Here is a 22,858-nt window from a genome sequence, read left to right as displayed (position 1 = left end):
GATGAGAATCTTGCCTACATAACTTACAACCAAATAATCAAATCTTGCAATCTAACCATGGAAATGCTTCCTTATTGCGCTCTCACATGTCCTGAGACCATATAGAAGGCCTGTCCGATATATTTTCTGTATCAGGTTTTACTAAAGATGATGAATTATTTAAACTTACAGTTGTTACTGGCAAACCACTTTCATCATCTGAAAACACAGGAATTGAAGTCCTCCCTGAGACAGATGCTTCACTTTGATCACTTATTTCTTTATTTTGTTTAGTGAAGAATAGCAGATGTGTTTTTTTTTTTATTTATATTTGATGATTCCATAATATAATCTGTTGAATAGCTGTCAACATAACCCACCACTGGCCAGCGAATACCAACCTAGCAAACACCCGAGTCGCACAGTCTGCAAAATTCTATGCACAGTTTAGGGTACAAGAGATGTTATCTTTGGAATCAGATAGTAATTTGTATTATTACTGAATAAAGAAAGATTCATCAATCTAGTTCTAGTTTACAAATGTTTGTATAATATTGTTTTATTATTGACATAAATCATTCTTTGACATATTAATATTTACCAAAAATACTTGGCCATTTCTTTATCTGCCCAACATGGCCAGTGTGGTGAATGCACTCCCATGCTGTAAAAACAGGACTAGAATGGTTTGAAGCAAACAACCTTATTGTAAATAGTAATTAAACATAAAAAAGTATTATTTTCCTTGATACACTAAATTTATAAAGATGTAAAACCTGTGAAACTGCAGGGAATACATCTGGATAGTAGTCTGAGCTGGCATAAACACATGTAGGAGTTATGTAAAGAGTTATCTAGAGTAACATATCTTATACGTAAGCTTAGGGTTTCTGTGATTTAGAATATGTTAATTACTACTTACTATGTATGTTTCCACTCTCATCTGAGATATGGCACTACAGTGTGCGGGGAAATATCTGTGGTTAATAGACAGTTTGTATATGGCAAATGAGAGCTCTAAGGGCAATAAAAGATGTTTCAGAGAAAGGATCTAGTATGCCTTTTTTTAAAGAATTACAAATAATGACTCTCTACTGTGACTTTATACATTTATTGCTGTTTACTTTATTATTAGATAAAATCTATCAACATACAAGATTAGGCAAGAGATACACCACTATCCTACTAGAAAGAACCATATTATACTAATGTTACCAGTAAAATTAGAAAAAAAAAAACTAGAAATAGTCATTTCATTATGAATGTTTAAAGAAATTCTAACGAAATGGCTTGAGGATACAGCCTTTTACTCTGTAAACAGAATGTTAGCCTATGATATTATTACCTTGAAATTTTCCATTAGTGTTCTACATAAATATTAATAAATATAAATAATACATAACATTTCCAATTTATTTATTTTTCCTGCGAGGCCTTTTGAAACAGAAGGTTTCCTCATCAGGCGGCTCCACAAATCTACATGCAAATCCACAAAGTGTTCTACATGATTAATTGTTGGTTATTGTTTTTTATAATAATTTATTTATTCACATTTTTATCTAAAAAATTGTTTCTATTGTTGTTACATCTTTGTTGTTGTTTTAAGTTTTTGTTGTTAAGTTTTCGTATTTTAGAATGATGTAGCGATTAATTTGAAGAGATGTATAGAATGAATTTTTTAATATTGACTGTTATTTTATTTCCTATATTGATTTAATAACCTAAGAAAACGTGTGTTTCGGGATAAGCTAAGTGTAAAATATGACTTTGTTGATTGCATGATTTATGTTTAAAGACAATAAACTTTCTAATTCTTGAAAGGTGTCTCTCTGAATCAAAGAGACTAGAACTTTAGTTGCTTAACTGAAATAGCTATTTTATCAATTCTCAGACCCATGAATATACCAATCCTAAATTTTTAATGTAAACATCAACTGTACTGAACCTTAAGTTACAAAATATAAATTTCAAAAACGATTACTTGTACTGTAACTCATTTTTACATTTCATTTGTAACTGAAAAAACACAAAAAAACATCAATATGTTATTATGCACTGAATAATTTATAGTGGATTGCTTTTTGTTATTATTTTGTGTTAGATTTATTACAAGTTTTATTGACTCAGGCTAATTTATTACTGACAGTAACTTATCATAAATTGTAATCATTTTCATATTGACAGTACTGTCTATCATATGGGTTTAAAATCCGTTTATAAAACAAAATTGAATGTTTAATAAATTTAAACATTTTTATAAATAAATATATTTAAAAAATAATGTTAAGTTCCAGAATGAATGTGAAATCAAATTTTCAAAATAAATTCATTTTAATTATAAGTATTTTAAGAATTTCAAAATAAAACTGTTCTTGCGCTAGTAACATTTAAATTAAACCAAACGACTATGTATTCTGTTTTATTGCTTTAAATGCAAGTGTGAATAGTCTGACCACATTGTCATAGCTACAGGTTTTCCAGCCTACATTGTCTAGCCTCTGTATTTTTTAATATATAGGTCTTTTTTATCACTTAATATATGAGTGAAACAATTTTGTTAATATATATTTAAAATATGTATTTTTTATTTTCCATGTATGTAGGAATTATTGTAAATGTACTGTATATGATATGAGGTTTGAGTGGTAGAGAAAGCTTGATAGCCCTAACTCTACCATTTGAATAAAGCCATCTTTCATCCATTCATTTACTTAAATGTGTTTATGTTTATTTATCTGCTCAAGGTGTATGTGTGTACCTGTATTTTAAAATTTGACAAAAATCTTGATGTTTAAGTTCTACAACAGGACAATAGGGTTTTAACCCCCTGAGACTGGTAGTTGTTTTAAACATTAAACTGAAGATGAATATAAGGTACATAACATTCTTTTATAATCTATTCAGTCCGGGAGGCATTACCTTGAATAAATATTTAAAGCTGAAAATTATACACTTGTCCTACTTGTACCCTGCTGATAATGTATTTGTTCCAAAAACTGAAAAACCTATTTTACCAAAACTTAATCATTTTTGGCACCTAGACTATTTAACTATGGTACCTTATGTTATAAGGAACTCTAGTAAAAAAAATAGAATTTCTTTTTAAATTGAGAGTTTGGCATTTATAATTAGTTTAGGTAATATTGAAATTACTTGTAAGTATTCAGTAAATTATTATTATTACTTTTTTTGAATACTTCCTTGTCTAATTGTTGTGATTTAAAATTATTTTATTTGATTTAAAATTTTTGTATAATTATATACATATATAATATTATGTATATTATTATGTTTAATATTGCTTTTTGTCCTGAAAATGTACAGTGCTCTTAAGTACAGAAATGCATACATATATATATACATACATATGTAATGGTAGCACATTCACCCGGCAAGTGAGAGATCCGGGTTCGACTCCCGGCGGAGCAAGTACTTTTTGCGATTCAATGTTTATTGAAATTAAAATGAAATTATATATATATATATATATATATATATATATGCGTGTTTGTCTGGATGTATGTATGTATATGTAAGAGGTGCGACAATAAAGTAACGACTGATTTTCTTTGCAAGATGTGGCAACCCTACAGGCTTGCATAGGCACAATATCTTTGACTTTGATCTATAAAATTCTTCTTCTTCTATGGGGCGGCCTATTGCCATGCACTTAAGCCTCAAGGGCCTTTTGCGCACCATGAGGCCTGCTTCTAGTCCAAGCAGCACATCAATGCAACTGCTCAGTCGTTAGTTGTGCTGTTAACACATTTTTGTGTCTCTCGTCACGGAAATGGAACCGCATAATATTGTGCAATGGTATGCCATTTCTTTTTGCGTTAAATTTGGTGAAAAACGCATTGACAACTTACGGTAAGCTTCAGAAGGCTTTAGGAGAGAAGGTTATGTCAAGAGCTCAAGTTTTTTGTTGGCATAAAATGTTTAGTGAAGACAGAATGAATATTGAAGATGAAGACCGCAGTGGACTACCATCAACCTCACGGACGGATGTAAACTTGACCAGGGTGTGTGAACTCGTACGACGGAAAAATGTGGCAGCCGATCTGTTAGAACAAACGGAAATCAATCCAGAATTGTTGAGCTGTGTTGTTACTGATGATGAAAGCGAGTTTTTTAAGTACGACCCAGAAACATAACGCCAAAGTTCGCAATGGTGCTCAAAGGGATCACCCAGACCAAAAAAAGCTTGCATGTCAAAGTCAAAAGTGGAATGTGCTTTGATTCTCAAGGGAATTGTTTATAAAGAGTAGGCCTAGGTGCCTCCTGGACAAACAGATAACCAATATTACTACAAAGAAATTTTAGAACAACTTCATAAAAGAGTTCTTCGTGTTCATGCCAACATTGCTGGTAATTGGATTCTGCATCACAATAATGCGCCATCCCATACTGCTCTGTCTGTACAGCAATTTTTAAGATTTCCAAAAAGCTGTGATGAGGATATTACAGAAAATGAGTTCCAGAAATGTTACAATCAATGCCAGAAGCGCTGGAAAAAGTGTATGCAATCAGAGGGGAACTACTTTGAAGGAGAACACACTATACTTGACTAAAACTCTAAGCAACATTTTTCTCACATCAGTCTCATTACTTTATTGTCACGCCTCGTATATATGTATGTGTGTAGCCTATGTATTTTCATTGATTACTATAGCACACCTTTGACCATTATATTTTTTATTTTGTAATGTTAATATAAATAGTTTTAATTAGAATTTAAGAATAGGGAGTCTATCGAGAAATTACAATAATACAACTGATCTAAAATATTCATTTTATATTCAAGGATTGGACCTTATTACAAGCACTGCTTTGAAGGCCCTATTTTTTTTCTAAAGAAAGTTAAAATTTATGTTAATAGTATAATGTTATTATTGTTTATATTTTGTTACAATATAATAAGTTATATTTTAAATATTGTTATTGTGTATTTTGTCTAAAGATCAGTCTGAGCATGAAAAAAGCTTTATTGTATTTTATTTTGTTTTAAAGATCTTTAGTTTTGTTCTTTGTTCAAATTTTAAAATTATTTTTAAGAGGATATTATTTGTTTGACTGTAAAACAAGAAAAATTGGATTTATTAATGTCTTTAAGACAAATTTCTTTCTTTCTTTCTTCTTACTTTAAGACATTCTTAATTCAATAAGTATAATCAGAAGTACACAGATAGATACTCATGTAATTCAATTCTGAAAAAAATTAATGTAAGTACACAAAATTATTTAACTGCTTGATAAGATCCAACAAGTTGGACAATAAACTTCCAAGTAAACACACGTAGCACCTGAGGCCACACAAGTTCACTTTGAATACTGTTTAGTCCAAAATTATATTTTACTTAAAAGTCTACTGGAATTAATAATAGGTATTAAATCATAACACTCTAGTGCTTCTCTGTATAACTCCTCATGGCCTATCCAGTTTTTTTTTTTTTTTTTTTTTTTTTTTTTTTTTTTTTAAGATTTGTAGGATTTTTTTGCTAAATAAGAACTAGCAAGTTCTTATTTAGCAAAAAAAAATCCTACACTACTATATTAAAAGAAAAATATGCATTATTTACATAATTTTATTCAGAACATTCTATACATATCAAATATGATTTTAAAATCACTAACTATGGAATTGAACAGTTTTTACTGGGTATAATATGAAAAAAAGTAAACATTACATTTTACTTCACGTTTCATAATCACTAAATAAAAACTACATACTGCAGAAACATTATGAAATAACCATTGTTTTCAAATGTTTATTTTGATTTTATACAACTATCACAATATTTAATCGTAAAAGTGCCTCACCAACCTCCAACACAAGCTGATAACGTTGATGCACAATGAATAAGAATCATTTAGTGTTAATGTCCTATCCTCTGTCAGCTGTAATGTCGTGTCATGCTAAAGATTCTTGTGTGACGGGCCTATCAAATATTATGTTTTGTTGTTCATTTATTTACTCATTGCGTTTTGTGCTGTGTTTGTAGATTTTAAACTATGACAACTTCGAGTAGACAATCCTCATAGTTTTATATTTATTGGCGCCTGAAGATAACACTTTAGAAGTTAAAACTATAGCAGCGTTTATGATTATATGATTACTATTTGAACTCTCTGACAAAGTTACGTGTAAATACTTAATTAATGAATATAGCTAGGAAGATATATGTCACCATGTGTCATCATTATTATAACTACTATTTATTGAAGGAAACAGAATTTTTCCAGACATTTGCCATTGTTCAGTGATAAAATACAATTAGTAACATTTCACTTTAAGATTTGCAATGTGATCTCTCCTTCAGGTAAATCACTAACTAATACATGACTACAATCAAGGTTGAAGTAAACAAAACATACTAGACTTTATGACACGCATAAGTCAAGAACCACAACAGCCATGTTGTGTGTGTCTATTCCATGTACACTAACTCTAAAACATGCACTTAATAAAACTAAACACTAATTATTATAACTGAACTACAGAATACAGGTCATAATAGATCTGCACTCACCGGCCAACCAAATAGAACTATTCTTTAATTTTAATAATAGTCATATATTAAGAACTGCAAGCATAATATTTTAAAAAAAAAGTAGAATAATTTGCTAATTAGGATATCTATATACAGATTTTCATACACAAGGTATAACAATAAACATTTTTTAGCGATAGGTAAAACAACTTGTGTACTGCCAATTGCTGTAATCCGTGAATATATGCAGCAGACTCGCGGTGATGCATGTACATAAATACAGATCTACTAGCAAAATTTGGTTTACTGGACTATGATAATTTGTTAATTAGGTTATCTATCTATAGTTAATCATACATATAGTAGAACAAAACTAAGTTTTCACAATCAGTAATTTACATAATGCTGATCAGCTGTCATCCAGGAATATACACAGAAGACTCACAGCAATCTAATAACGTAAATCAAATACTAATTGCAAATAAATACTATTTAAAAAACTAAGACTATTCATTAGTAAGATTATTTATTTACGATTTTTCAAAAACAAAATACATCAAAATGCTTTTGTTATGAGCAATTTGTATACTGATGATCAACTGATAATTAATGACACTGAGAGTTTCCCCAGATTCTGTTGTTGAATCTTATCGATCGATTTTGGAACCTGAATCTTTCTTGAAGATTTTATAGATTCGAGATTTGGTTTCAACACATCACTAGTTATTATCACAATGCCATAAAACATATGTTTTAAACAGAAAATTTCTCTGACAAAATCATAATCCATGGTTTCTGGCAATTTCCGTGAAACCCTCATTAAAATTAATATTTTTTCCAGGACTTTTGTGATTGGTAGACACCTTGAAAGAATAACCAGACAAAATAAATAATTAATTGGTTTCAAGTTCACTTGTGCTTCTTATGTTTGCATTTAAACTGAAACATTTATGACCCTCCATTACGACTGCATCCCCAAAGAGCATAACTTAAATCAACCAATGGTTGGATATGACGGATGAAATGAGCCTGGATCAATAGTATTTGAACCTTTAACAAGAGCATAACAATTCATGTTCTTCAAGAGGATAGTGCAATGTAAAGAACACCATTCATAGCTCACCATTTCCATTAGGAAAAGAACCTCCTCAGGGAATAGCCAATCCAAGTCATCAGCAGCACTGTGATGTCCGTAGACCTCCCAGTATTTGTTCTTCTGTTTGACGAAGGCCTTCCGTTTTTCTGGGACCCATTGAGCTGACATGAGGCAACTCCTAGAAATCCAACAATTTATTATTAGATAAAATGAAATCTACAGTTATCCTCTTGGAACCTGTAATTAAGAATATCAAGATTATGTTTTAAGTTTTATTGGTAGATTACAGCAAGGCTTTTGATTGCTTTAACCTTTGTGGACTATGAGAGAAAGCTACTAAATGGGTGAAAAGCTATTTGCCGATTTCAGATTGTAGAAATGCAAGAATCATTCAATAAGTAACAAGACAATTTGCCATCACTCAAAACAGTTTATTTGATAAATACTAAACTTTTGCTACTTTTCAACTTAGTTCTCGGCAACATTTATAAACTTGCTTAATCGTTCTTATAATTTGTGTATATCTAGGGCACAAAAGTCTTTAGCCACATGCATATGCAACCTAATTTTAGCGTTTTTAATGGATCAAAATCATTTCTCATACAGAGTCCTTTTAAGGTTCAAAGCAAATGGAAATCTGATAAGGTCGGCTTTAGTGGAATGTGGAAATAATATCAATGGCTTCTGATATCTTAAACTGAATGTGAACTTAATGAAGGCAGTTGTACACAATTTCCAACACACAGTACAATAAACACTTACAAAATCTAATAAACCTAACATTTAAAGAGATGACAAAATGGACATTTGCCATGTTTTAATGACTAAAAAAAAAATGTATATAGAAATGTTATGTGCTGTCCTCTTTAGATTTAAAATCCTAAAACACAAGTTAAACATGTGGGAAAGTTAAGAGATCAATAAACATGCTGTTATCATGCGTTATAAGAGAAAAGTGCCGAAAAGCAATAGCAAAACGAAACATAAACATAATCATTTATACAGCACAATGTATATGCTGAGGGAATGGTTTGTGTTTTGTGTTTCACACTTTCATGTTGGAGTTTCAGCAAGATTTAACTCACAACTTTTCTCTTGTATTATTTTAGGTTAGTGTATTTTAGTGCTATTTCCCTTAATTTGTTAACCTCTATGCACACTCAGTCTCATGATTCATAGTTTGACACCTGAAGATGAAGGAAGAAGACGCTAGCTCTCCAAACTTATCATGATGGTAATAATGAGCGATCCGTGTTTGAGTCCAGGCAGAGCAAGCACTTTTTGTGATTCAATGTTTATTCAAATTTTAAAGATACACAAAAGTACGCTCACATCCACAAGCACACACGCACACATTTGTCCCTTTCTACTACAAGTAAGAACATTTTTCAGCAACATTTATAACATTTTATAAATATTTATAGTACTATATAATTCTTAAATTCATACTTAAAAAAAGTAATGCACCATTGCTAGCTTTGTACAACTTAACTTTTTTGTGTTTTTTCTTATAATAAGCTACAAGACTAATAAGGTCAAAACAAAAGTTTTGAAAAAAATTAAATAACTTATCTTTAATACTTTTAATATTAATTTCTGTTAAAAACTAATTTACCATAGTCAATCTTACTTATCCAATAGCTACAGGATAAGTAGTGGAACCGTGGCAGAGAGTAGAGTTGGCTAGAAGTCTAAGTGGTGGTAGCTTCACGTCACATCATACTCCTTCCAGTTGGCATAAGGTGCCAGGTACACTCTTCGCTTGTTGTAGAAGAATGTCACAATGCCTCTGTAGCTCGTGCGAGGCACACCACTCTTAAAATCTTCCATCAGACCTAAAGTTTTGGCTGCTCTCCAGTACTCATAGTTGGTACTGTAGCGTATTCGTACAGGACCATCAAAGAATATGCTACCAGTCTTGAGCTCTTGATATGAGATCACTCTGCTTTTGTATACAGACCGTACAAACTGTACATCATAATTGTCCTTCAAAAGGAATGTCAAGTTTTTCTTGGTAAAAGGCACAAACTGATCGTTAAGATGAATGAATTTCAAATATTCCTCATAGAAAAGGCCATTACTTACACCAATTTCACCGAAAGTTTTGGTACGTGAGATCTCAGGCCGGATGCAAGCTCGATTTTTTCTCTGCTGCGGCAGTCGTAACCAATCATCCCAGTAACCAGCTGGCCACTTGACAGAAAGCTCGACCCACAGAGACTTGGTGAGCATCCAACCGAGTCCAGGAAAGAAGTCAGTCCTGTAGACAGTGTCATGTGCAGTCTTGTTAACTAGACTGATCTTGCCATTGTCGTTCCATGCTGACACACACCACAGTGTTGGATCAGCCTGCAGCAGGGGAAGTGTACCCAGGAAGTATTCATATATGTCTGGAGATACGTCTAAATCATCTTCTATGATGAGTACAGTACTAAAATTGTATGTATTGAACATTTGGTTTAGAGCCCACCTATAATGTCGAGCTATTTGAAAATAACCCTTGAATTCCTCTTCGTTTGGCGGTACCTGGATATCACTTTGGTCCGGTTGTTGGATATGGTAGACCTGGTCACCGTAACCCTGTATGGCCCGGGCAGTCGGCTCATGCTGACAGTCTTGACTGACTATGATGGGGAACAGCCTAGAGTTCGCCCGATATTTGATCAGCTGGTCCAGGCAGCGCGTAACAGTCACACGATTACAGGCAAGCACCAATACAGCAATTACTTCCGCAGGTTGGCCCGAAATTTGTTCCACCTCTCTCTTTTGTATTTCAATAGCTTCCATAGGGTTTTCATCAAAAGCATTTTGTAGGTTTTCATGTAATGTTTTCTCATCCCAGTGGGTCTGAATAAAAGATTCCAATTTTTTAATAAGCAGTTGAATGTATTTCTTTTCAGAAAGGATTTCACTTTCCAACTTTGTAAGTTTGTCCTTAGTTTGGGGTGTTAAGGCTTGATGGGGATGTGATACTTCCACAGTACTCATAAAATAGTAGAATGTAGAATAGGTAAATATTAAAATAAACATCAACATGCAGAATTTCTTTATCTGCATTGTATTCGGCAACAGGATTTTGATTCATATCATAACAATAAAGTTTTTGATAATATGTTGAGGGTAAATTTTATATTGTATAATATGATATTTCATGTATTTTAAGATGCTTGAATAAAATATGTAACTTTGTATTATGGAGATACCAAATCTTGACACTTTAACCCAAGATTTGGTTGATTCAATAAATTCTAATTCAGTAAACAAGTCCATTCCAGTTTTTGAAATGTTTCTTCAAATAACTGTGCCATAAAGCAAACTTAATTAGATCTTTAGTGAAGAGTCCATGAGAGTATTTGAGTGGCAACACTTATTTTGTTTTGAGAGCATATTATTGTAAAATTGGCTGTTGATGTTTTGTTGATCCTCAATATAGTCACAATAAACAGGCCCCTATGAATCCCAAAATATAGTAAGCATGATTTTACCTGCAGACATATCAAAACACTGTCAGTACAAGGATGTAACACGGGTATAAGTTCTTTAACTCATTTTATTTGTTCTTTATACAAAATTATTTCATGCTTGAAAATTTCAAAATTGAGGGAGGAAAATACTGCTCTACTGAATTATTCCATAGACTACTTAATAGTTACAGCTCTGAAGAACAAACTTAAGATCACTTTCGACAAAATTGGGAGAAAAATACACTACTCTAATGAATCATCCCATAGACTAATATAATACTTAACAAACTTTAGAGTATTGTCAACAAAATTGGGAGAGGAAGACACTACTCTACTGAATCATCCCATAGACTATATAATAGTTACACAGCTCTGAAAAACAAACTTTAGAGTACTGTTCACAAAATTGGGAGAGGAAGACACTATTCTACAGAATCGTCCCATAGACTATGTAATAGTTTCAGCTCTGAAAAACAAACTTTAGAGTACTGTTCACAAAATTGGGAGAGGAAGACACTACTCTACTGAATCATCCCATAGACTATGTAATAGTTTCAGCTCTGAAAAACGAACTTAAGAAAACTGTCAACAAAATTATGAGAGGAAGACACTACTCTAATGAATCATCCCATAGACTACATAATAGTTTCAGCTCTGAAAAACAACTTCAGAGCACTGTCAACAAAATTGGGAGAGAGGAAGACACTATTCTACAGAATCGTCCCATAGACTATGTAATAGTTTCAGCTCTGAAAAACAAACTTTAGAGTACTGTTCACAAAATTGGGAGAGGAAGACACTATTCTACAGAATTGTCCCATAGACTATGTAATAGTTTCAGCTCTGAAAAACAAACTTTAGAGTACTGTTCACAAAATTGGGAGAGGAAGACACTACTCTACTGAATCATCCCATAGACTATATAATAGTTACACAGCTCTGAAAAACAAACTTTAGAGTACTGTTCACAAAATTGGGAGAGGAAGACACTATTCTACAGAATCATCCCATAGACTACATAATAGTTTCAGCTCTGAAAAACAACTTCAGAGCACTGTCAACAAAATTATGAGAGGAAGACACTACTCTACTGAATCATCCCATAGACTATATAATAGTTACACAGCTCTGAAAAACGAACTTACGAAAACTGTCAACAAAATTATGAGAGGAAGACACTACTCTACTGAATCATCCCATAGACTATATAATAGTTTCAGCTCTGAAAAACAAACTTTAGAGTACTGTTCATAAAATTGGGAGAGGAAGACACTATTCTACAGAATCGTCCCATAGACTATGTAATAGTTTCAGCTCTGAAAAACGAACTTAAGAAAACTGTCAACAAAATTATGAGAGGAAGACACTACTCTACTGAATCATCCCATAGACTATATAATAGTTTCAGCTCTGAAAAACAAACTTTAGAGTACTGTTCACAAAATTGGGAGAGGAAGACACTATTCTACAGAATCGTCCCATAGACTATGTAATAGTTTCAGCTCTGAAAAACAACTTCAGAGCACTGTCAACAAAATTATGAGAGGAAGACACTACTCTACTGAATCATCCCATAGACTATATAATAGTTTTCAGCTCTGAAAAACAAACTTTAGAGTACTGTTCACAAAATTGGGAGAGGAAGACACTATTCTACAGAATCATCCCATAGACTACATAATAGTTTCAGCTCTGAAAAACAACTTCAGAGCACTGTCAACAAAATTATGAGAGGAAGACACTACTCTACAGAATCATCCCATAGACTATATAATAGTTTCAGCTCTGAAAAACAAACTTTAGAGTACTGTTCACAAAATTGGGAGAGGAAGACACTACTCTACTGAATCATCCCATAGACTATATAATAGTTACACAGCTCTGAAAAACGAACTTACGAAAACTGTCAACAAAATTATGAGAGGAAGACACTACTCTACTGAATCATCACATAGACTATATAATAGTTTCAGCTCTGAAAAACAAACTTTAGAGTACTGTTCACAAAATTGGGAGAGGAAGACACTATTCTACAGAATTGTCCCATAGACTATGTAATAGTTTCAGCTCTGAAAAACAAACTTTAGAGTACTGTTCACAAAATTGGGAGAGGAAGACACTACTCTACTGAATCGTCCCATAGACTATATAATAGTTTCAGCTCTGAAAAACAAACTTTAGAGTACTGTTCACAAAATTGGGAGAGGAAGACACTACTCTACTGAATCATCCCATAGACTATATAATAGTTACACAGCTCTGAAAAACGAACTTACGAAAACTGTCAACAAAATTATGAGAGGAAGACACTACTCTACTGAATCATCACATAGACTATATAATAGTTTCAGCTCTGAAAAACAAACTTTAGAGTACTGTTCACAAAATTGGGAGAGGAAGACACTATTCTACAGAATTGTCCCATAGACTATGTAATAGTTTCAGCTCTGAAAAAACAAACTTTAGAGTACTGTTCACAAAATTGGGAGAGGAAGACACTACTCTACTGAATCATCCCATAGTCTACACAACATATAATAGTCATACATATAATAGTTACACAGCTCTGAAAAACAAACTTTAGAGTACTGTTCACAAAATTGGGAGAGGAAGACACTATTCTACAGAATCATCCCATAGACTACATAATAGTTTCAGCTCTGAAAAACAACTTCAGAGCACTGTCAACAAAATTATGAGAGGAAGACACTACTCTACTGAATCATCCCACAGACTATATAATAGTTTCAGCTCTGAAAAACAAACTTTAGAGTACTGTTCACAAAATTGGGAGAGGAAGACACTATTCTACAGAATCGTCCCATAGACTATGTAATAGTTTCAGCTCTGAAAAACGAACTTAAGAAAACTGTCAACAAAATTATGAGAGGAAGACACTACTCTACTGAATCATCCCATAGACTATATAATAGTTTCAGCTCTGAAAAACAAACTTTAGAGTACTGTTCACAAAATTGGGAGAGGAAGACACTATTCTACAGAATCATCCCATAGACTACATAATAGTTTCAGCTCTGAAAAACAACTTCAGAGCACTGTCAACAAAATTATGAGAGGAAGACACTACTCTACTGAATCATCCCATAGACTATATAATAGTTACACAGCTCTGAAAAACGAACTTACGAAAACTGTCAACAAAATTATGAGAGGAAGACACTACTCTACTGAATCATCCCATAGACTATATAATAGTTTCAGCTCTGAAAAACAAACTTTAGAGTACTGTTCACAAAATTGGGAGAGAAAGACACTATTCTACAGAATCATCCCATAGACTACATAATAGTTTCAGCTCTGAAAAAACAACTTCAGAGCACTGTCAACAAAATTATGAGAGGAAGACACTACTCTACTGAATCATCCCATAGACTATATAATAGTTTCAGCTCTGAAAAACAAACTTTAGAGTACTGTTCACAAAATTGGGAGAGGAAGACACTACTCTACTGAATCATCCCATAGACTATATAATAGTTACACAGCTCTGAAAAAACGAACTTACGAAAACTGTCAACAAAATTATGAGAGGAAGACACTACTCTACTGAATCATCCCATAGACTATATAATAGTTTCAGCTCTGAAAAACAAACTTTAGAGTACTGTTCACAAAATTGGGAGAGGAAGACACTATTCTACAGAATCATCCCATAGACTACATAATAGTTTCAGCTCTGAAAAACAACTTCAGAGCACTGTCAACAAAATTACTTAGAATACAAGAAAAACTATGAATATAATTTTTAATAGAAAAACAATTCTTCATTACCCAACTTACTGAAAGAAAAATTAACAAAGATGCTTGGTATTACAATAGTTCACTTTATTACAAAGTGAAAAAACCCAATATTTTCACTAAAGAAACAGCTAATTTAGAACTCAACTGAAGTAAACTGATTTGGTTGTTGCTTAACTGTATTTTCCTGAACAAACAGCTGTTTTAGAATAAAATTATAATAATCCTTGAGGGAAAACCACATATTAATTAAAGGCAGTGTATGCCTTTCAGAATAATAATAAAGAATTGAGGACTATTTTACACATAAATAATGATCAAAGCATTTTTATACATCAATCACTAAAATCAGTCCTTAAATAGTATTATATTAAGAAAATTAACATTGAGAAGTTGTTCAATTAAGTGTCACCTGGTTACCTTTGTTGTTTGCTTATTATATTAATTATTACTTCCTAAATGTTGGTTTTCTGAGGTTTAGAAAGTTTGGAACATTAGGTTGCATATTAAGTAAAATATTTCCAAAAGGGTTGTTGTTTTAATAGCAGTCTCAGCCATTGTGCAGACTGGGTCTGAGTGCTCTGCTATCTTATAAGAATCCTTTGATAGACCGTTAGACTGCCTATTATTTTTACTCTTTATAAAAATTTGTGAATCTCACTGTATATTTGGATGCCATTAACTCAAATTTTTACACTCAGTATATCGTACTGTCATTATAGACTACAGAGTGCCAAATCCCTAACCAAGAAAGGTATGTTTATAAATTCCTTTGCAACTTTCACACAACATGAATTGGTTTACCTTATTTGTATCATAATATTTCCAAACAAGTTCAGAATATTATTAAATTCATGTGACCAATGGGTAATTCCATAACAAACCAACACAGGGTATAAACATGACTACCTCAGAATTTAATCAAATTTGGTATGAAGGTAGTCCTCTATAAATTAGGAAAATTGCCAATTTTTCCCAAATATTTCAAACGGTTTCAAAGTTACAGCTTTGTAAAGTTTCTCAAAATCCACCTAATAACAGTAATAAACATATTTTGAAATCACCATAGCTTTTCTCTTCATCGAGCTAGATATATGGGAGTTCACAGTTTTAAAAGTTCTTTCTTTTGATGTACAACACAACATACATTGTCATGAAAACATTTTTAGAAATTCAAATCCAAAATTTTGAATGTTTCAAAAAGTGCAGTTTTGAAAAAAATCTTATCAATAGTTTATACTTTTGGTAAGTGATTCCCAAAATTTAAAAGTGGAAGGCTAATGGGTTAATAGTTAAATAATAATTTTAAAAAGGGTGCTTACAAGATTTTATAAACTTGTCATACTATGTATCCTTACTTTACTTAATTCCATTATTTGTTTCAAATAAAGTGCATTATAAAATAAAAACAATTATTATAAATAACCAAATTGCTCTCTTAGAGGCAACTCTCTTTTTGTTACTCGAATTATAATAATAATCATCATAATAATGAAATTAAGTAAAGTAAGGATACACAGCATGACATACTTACAAACTTGTAAACACCCATGCTTAAATTATTATTTAACCATGAATCCATTTAACCCCCATTTTGAAATTTTTAGAATCACATACAACAACTGTAAGCTATTTATAGGAATTATTCAAAATTGCACATTTTGAGAAACCCAACATTTTGAATTTGAATTTTCAAAAAAACTTTTATGACAAATTATGTTGTGTTGTGTTACACCAAAATAAAGAGTATTTAAAACTAATTAAAATGAAACCACTCCAATCTCACTAGCTTGATTAGGAGAAAAGCTATGGTGAAAAATATATGTTGGTTGGTAAATTTTTAGACAGTTTACATAACCGTAAACTGTAACAGCTTTGAAACTGTTTGAAATATTTGGGGAAAATTGGAAATTTTCTAATCTATTTGAGGACTACCACCATACCAAATTTCATCAAATTCTGAGGTAGTCAAGTAAATGTTTTTATTGTATTTTGTATTTATATGAAGTCAAAGTGTGTTGATTTCATACAGAATTATCCCAATATAAAGAAAAATTGCTAAAGTTTTTCATTTTTAAATTTCACAGAAGATATAATTTGAATTTCCTATATGTCCTAATACATGTTACTTTCTCTACAGCAATGTATAATCTGCATTTAAGTATTAGGCTTACATATATTAGATTCAATCCAATAACTGTAACATGGTCACTCAGTTACACCTAGTGATTATTTAAAATTTTACATGGTTAATAATTGTAATACCGGTATAGTCATTAAATTTTTGCTCTAGAATCATACTCATCCACACAATATAGGCTACTATGCCAATTATCGTTATTATCTTTGTAGGTGTCTGCACATGAACATACACACTCCAAACAATTTAGACTCACCATTTCTCTACCCTTTCCTCTTCCAGAAGTGCTTTTCTCTCTTGTAGAGCGGTCTGAATCTGTTTCTGCTCCAACCAGGAATTGTTTGGTTGGAAATCTTTAAGGCCGGCTGATGGTAATTCATAGTTTGTTTTGGAATGAGCCTGAACCAACTGCTCCCCACTAAAAACAGAGAATACTGTTGTGAGATTACGTGACACTAAAAACGATGATAAAAATATATTAGAAATATTTTACACACCTACTTTGATGTATTCTAACAATGTCAGTGGTGAGCAAAATGATTTGTTATGCTGAATACTACTGGCTGGCAGACAAATAATTCATTCAACTCTAAAACAGTGTGCATTTTGATTGCATGATTCACGTTTTTAACTTGTTCTCTTAGGTACAGTCAAACATATGTAACAATTGGGTATTCATGTCTGATCACAACTGTTACAGAGTCACTTTACACCAAATAAAAAACACACACACACATGCACACACACAAAACTTTAAACATTATCTGTCTCAGAATGCGATTAAACATGGTACATTTGTTTCTTAAGTTAAAATAAACAATTGTGGCAAGTTTCATGGACTGAACCTAATCAATAACAGTTTTTTTTTTTCAAGCTTTTAACGTTTGTATTAAAATGTTGGCTACCCCTTATCATAGGATTACTATGTCCTTTCTAAGAAAGAAAATCTAATGTTCAATATTTACCAATAAAGATTACTAAGAATGTGAATTTTATATTAACTTAAAACTAAGAGATTAAGATAATCAGATGAAACTTTTTTAAATGATCCTCAAGATATATTCTACCAAAGCCAACAATAAAATTAATTGGTTTTTTTATTCAATCATATTTTAAAATTAACATTTTTCAAGAAACACAAATTTATAGAAAAGAAGTATATAGTTATGCTATTGTATCCCTTTGGTTATTTAATAACGTTTACTTAGCAAATATGATCTGCCTAGATAACTATAAATTAATTAAAACAAACTCTCCAATAACTATATTACTTTTATTCAGTTTTATAATAAGTATTACTTTTATTCAGTTGTGTGGGTCCGAAGATGTTCTCATTGAGTACGAAAGGCCTCACAAAAATAAAAACTTTATATTATTGGAGAGTTTGTTTAAATTAATGTATAATTTCCAATAAGAAAAGAGCTTCAAGAATGTAACTATAAATTAACCCTTTTAGTGCCAGGAATCTCACTACGAGACGATTTAAAAAACACGATTGAGTGCCGAGAGTCTTGCTCCGAAACGAGACATTCCTACACGAAAAGTGCTGGAGTCTTGGAACGAGACGATTTCTATTTCATTATTAGTACCTCTATAACTTATCCCATACTGGCTGATATCATACCAAAGGGCAATACATGAGCTAAACTAACATTTTCAATTATTATATCTACTTTGTACTGTTGTTAGGTGACGTAAACAACTAACTAAAATACAAAACTTTCTCAGTTGGATCGCGATCGCGGTGTAGTAGTGATGAGTAGCGGAGCGTTTTTTTATGTTATATAATTAAGCGTTTTTATTAATTTAAAATGTTTTTTGAAAATTGCCTGAGTAAGGTTATGTTTATGTTTTGGGATTCATTATAATAAGTAATGTGTTATTAGACATACATTGTTTTTAAATAGTTTTTATCATTAAAGTGTTAAAATTTCAATCAGTATAGGCCTATTAAAAAAAGAGCTTTTGATGACGAAAAATAAACGTTAACTGAATATTTTCCTAAACCCTCTCTTTTTAGCAAAACAAACGTCTAGCACTTCAATAATTTTTATAATTAATTGTGTTTATTGTACAATATTAGTTTATTTTACACAAGATTGTAGGGTGATTTTAAACGCTCTATCATAAAAGTATTAATTTTAGGTGAATTTGTTTGTGAAACTTTGTGTTTTAGTAAAAATAATCTCTAGCAATGAACTATTTTTAACAATTTTGATTATGATACAATATCAGGTTATTACAAATGATTTTGAGTTGTTTTTGTATGCTCTATATTACAAAAGTATTGAAATTTCACAATAAACATATGTTATAATAGTTATTTTACCCTAAACTTGATTTTTATTATATTTCCGTGGAAATGTTGCCGTCTAAAGTGATTTTTTAATTTTTAAAAAAAATATAAAAATGTTACAAAGTTTCTGATACGGTACATAATTCACTTACCTTCAAAAAGAATTTAAAATGAGCTTTTTATGATCCAAAATAAATTTTAATTAAATTTTGTTTTAAAAACCTTGCATTTTCGTCCAAAATCCTCTGACACTTTTCGCATAGTCACACAAAAAATAATAAATCAGCACTTTTCAACATGTATTTGTTTTATCACTGGCACTAAAGGGGTTAATCCTTATCACTTCCATAAAAATTTAAAATTGTTATTACATTATTTATTTTAAAATATTTAATTTCTATTAGGCTACGTTATTAAAACACCATTATAACTCAATAAATATATTTAAAAGAAAAAGAGAGGTAACATTAAATATATTAATTATTAAACCACATTTAAGTTACCAATTGACATTTGGTTTGATTAGTATGGGCCTATTTGTAAACATACATAAACTATCTCGAAACACTTTATGAAACAAAAAGACCTCTATTTAACAATTATGTGACATAGTTTAAAGTTTAAAACACTACATTCGCAGTGTTGAGTTTCTCTTAAATAGGTAATTAAAAGATGGAAAAAAGTGTAATTATTAGATATTTGGGGTAGGGTACGATAAGCAGAATCGGTTTTTTATATCGAAATTAGCAAACGATATTACTAAATCATAACCATCAATACTGATTAATTATTTTGGTAAATCTTAAGCTCAGCGACTACCGCTCCAATCGCCGTAATTTTTCGCATACTAACACAGGTTAACGTAATTTCACCGAAAACAATAGTTCCGATTATCGCTAACATATAAAAACCAGTTTTTCGGCAGTAAAATGTTGGCAATACAAAACACATAAATAACGAGATTTTCGACTATCAAACTAAAAAACAATGGCCGACCATGGTCGTTTTGATGAGTTGACAGTAGGGTACTTTGGGATTATACCGACCACACCAGTATGAAGAACACAAAAATAGAAATTTATAGAAACAAACATGATAGAACGAAAAAACAACTCTTCAATTACAAAATTACAAACTAACAAGCATTTCCAGGTATTGTGATCGGTATTGTTGTCGCTGTTATCTTATCTTTCTCGAGAATCCTGATTACGGCAGGCCGCAGCCGGGCATCACGTGATTTGCACGGTACATCATTGCCTTTCCATTACAATTCAATTTATATTTCTGATTAGCCCCTCTAGAATTTGATATTTTACTGATAGGTACTATCTCGAGGGATGTTTTTTCTTTCGTCGACATCAGCGCGGGGCAGCACCGAAGGTGCTGTCGAAGCCCACGCTGATGGCCGGAGGCACTCGCATTTTGGGTGGGCGGAATGTGATCAAGAATAAAAACAAGTTTTGAGTGTTTTTTTAATAAAAAGTTTAGTTTGGTAAATGTTTGTTTTTGTTGAATTTTTTGTGTTTGGAGAAATGTAGAGGTAAAACACGGAAGTACAACAAAGCGATGCACCAGCTGAATGGGCGGCGAGACTCTGCAATCACGTTATCTACTAGACGCTCGACTTTGACCTCTGTCTGAGGATGGGGAGGTGTTTGCGATAAGACAATTCCTGTTTTATATTGACGAAATATTGTTCTACGCTAATCTAGTAATCAGTAGAAACGAAATGTGAAATAACGATTCATGTCTGGGTGTGGTCGGTATAATCCCAAAGTACCGACAGTAGTCACGTGACAAACAGGAAAGTTTCCGATTGGCCGGGCGGGTCACGTGACCTAGGACGGCTTCGATTACGTAAACAAACAAACCCACATGGACAAGGAATATTAGTGTTAAAAGTTATTGACATGGCGTGCAATGGTTCTTGTCACACGCTAAAAAGACCCTAGCTTGCCTATTCAAAACTCAGATCACGCGATGCTTGCCCGCTGCGCAGCGCTTCGCGCTGCTTGCTCTTTTAGAAAAAAAATTAACTCGAGCTTGCAAAGTCCAAGCCCAGACCACGCCATGACTGCTTACACACACACAAAACTCAGACAGAACTAACGCAGGTTTCATTACAGGCAAAAGGTAAGCGGCGCGCGTTTATCACTGATAAGATAAGACGAGTTTATACTAGAAGTAGTACCTGGACTACTGCCCTACGAACTAATAAGACCAAAAAAACGAATAAATGCAATGTCAGTCAGGTTTTTTTTAATTTTATTTTTTCCAAAATTTTTTTTGGGGGGGGAGTTTTTTCGTGCTACGGCGATAATCGGGATTATTTTTTTCGGTGAAATTACGTTAACCTGTGTTAGTATGCAAAAAATTACGGCGATCGGAGCGGTAGTCGCTGAGCTTAAGATTTACCATTATTTTGAACAACTTAAATAATCCATATCAACAGCTGTCAACACTTTCAAATAAGACTCGTTATGTAATATTTCAATTTTATATTTAAGTAACATTTGATTATTAAAAATGGCAGTCAATTTTAGAAAACTACACAACATTGCTTTGAAAGATGATAAGACATGTTTTTCGTAACTTCAACATGTTGGACTCGTATAAAAAAAGCATTATGTGAAATTTGTGGGAAAGAAACAACTGTAACTGTGAGAAGAGCAAATATGATCGTCTTCAGTTTTCCTAATTTTGGTTATAGCCTAATAATTTGTTTGATCACTGTAAATATTAAATTCAAATTTTAATTTAAAACATGATTGTTATTGAGGACTATAGATACTTTTATATCGATTGATTGTCTAGGATTTGAGATGCGAATATTAGGTATCGATGATTACATTCCTCGATCTAAAAAACCGGGTCCGCTTATCGTACCCTACCCAAAATCGGGTCCGCTTATCGTACCCTACCTGATATTTGTTTAGGGTTTTAAGATTTAACACTTGACCTCACAATAGAAAAAAAATATAATTGCATAACGAACACAGCGATTTTTGATTTTCACAAAACATATTTGCACATGCCAGTGTTCTTTGGCAAGTAATCAATGTGTGCAAATGAGTAGTAAAAGAGCCAAGAGTAATATTCAAAACACCACAGGCAGCAGTCAGTTCCACTTTCAACAGCATTGAACTAACTTACGCAATTTAAATTTAAATTAAATTCTTTGGTCTTGACTAATACATATTATAAAAAATAACAATAACATTGTATGCCATAGTTAATTTTTAGTTGGGTTATAATGCTTATGTGTTGTCTACAGGTTAATCTCTAATAACATGTATATTTTTCTAGTCTAGCCTAACCTTGTGTAGCAATGAAAGTTTATTAGCCTACTTATACATTTTAGTATTTACCTTAAAACAGAATTCATCCTTAATTTCAACTTAATGTCATATTCTTACTAAATGTTGCAATACACATAACACGTAAAGCTATATATTACTTTAATTCCTCGTTTTCGTTTATTTGAGAAAAAGCACACGCACAAACTTTTTCTTGTTGCCTGTTTGCTGAGTTGCTTCTTCTCTTTTCAGCTTTTTTCTTTATCAGTCCGGCTGTTCTTTAAAATGTGATGTCTGCTAATCCAAATACTCTAAAGCCGCGTTTACACCGGAGTTA

General features: G+C 32.0%; 1 protein-coding gene across 2 annotated transcripts in view; it reads right to left on the bottom strand.

Moving 5' to 3' along the window:
* LOC124354316 overlaps window positions 1-22,858 on the bottom strand; it is a 42,838-nt gene extending 19,980 nt beyond the window's left edge. The window contains exons 1-3 of one of the 2 annotated variants that reach the window (XR_006921672.1): window positions 22,594-22,858; window positions 17,186-17,347; window positions 7,594-7,744 (exon numbers count right to left, since the gene is read on the bottom strand). Coding sequence is in view for 1 of the 2 variants with exons in the window: in XM_046804673.1 (XP_046660629.1) it covers window positions 7,594-7,744; window positions 17,186-17,347; window positions 22,594-22,610 (330 nt within the window). In the remaining variant the exon portion in view is untranslated. The remainder of the gene's footprint in view (window positions 1-7,593; window positions 7,745-17,185; window positions 17,348-22,593) is intronic. The other variant, XM_046804673.1, reaches the window with a different exon arrangement.

Source organism: Homalodisca vitripennis, chromosome 2 (assembly GCF_021130785.1).
Source record: "Homalodisca vitripennis isolate AUS2020 chromosome 2, UT_GWSS_2.1, whole genome shotgun sequence".
Lineage (NCBI taxonomy): Eukaryota > Metazoa > Arthropoda > Insecta > Hemiptera > Cicadellidae > Homalodisca > Homalodisca vitripennis.
This window is presented reverse-complemented; position numbering and strand designations above follow the sequence as displayed.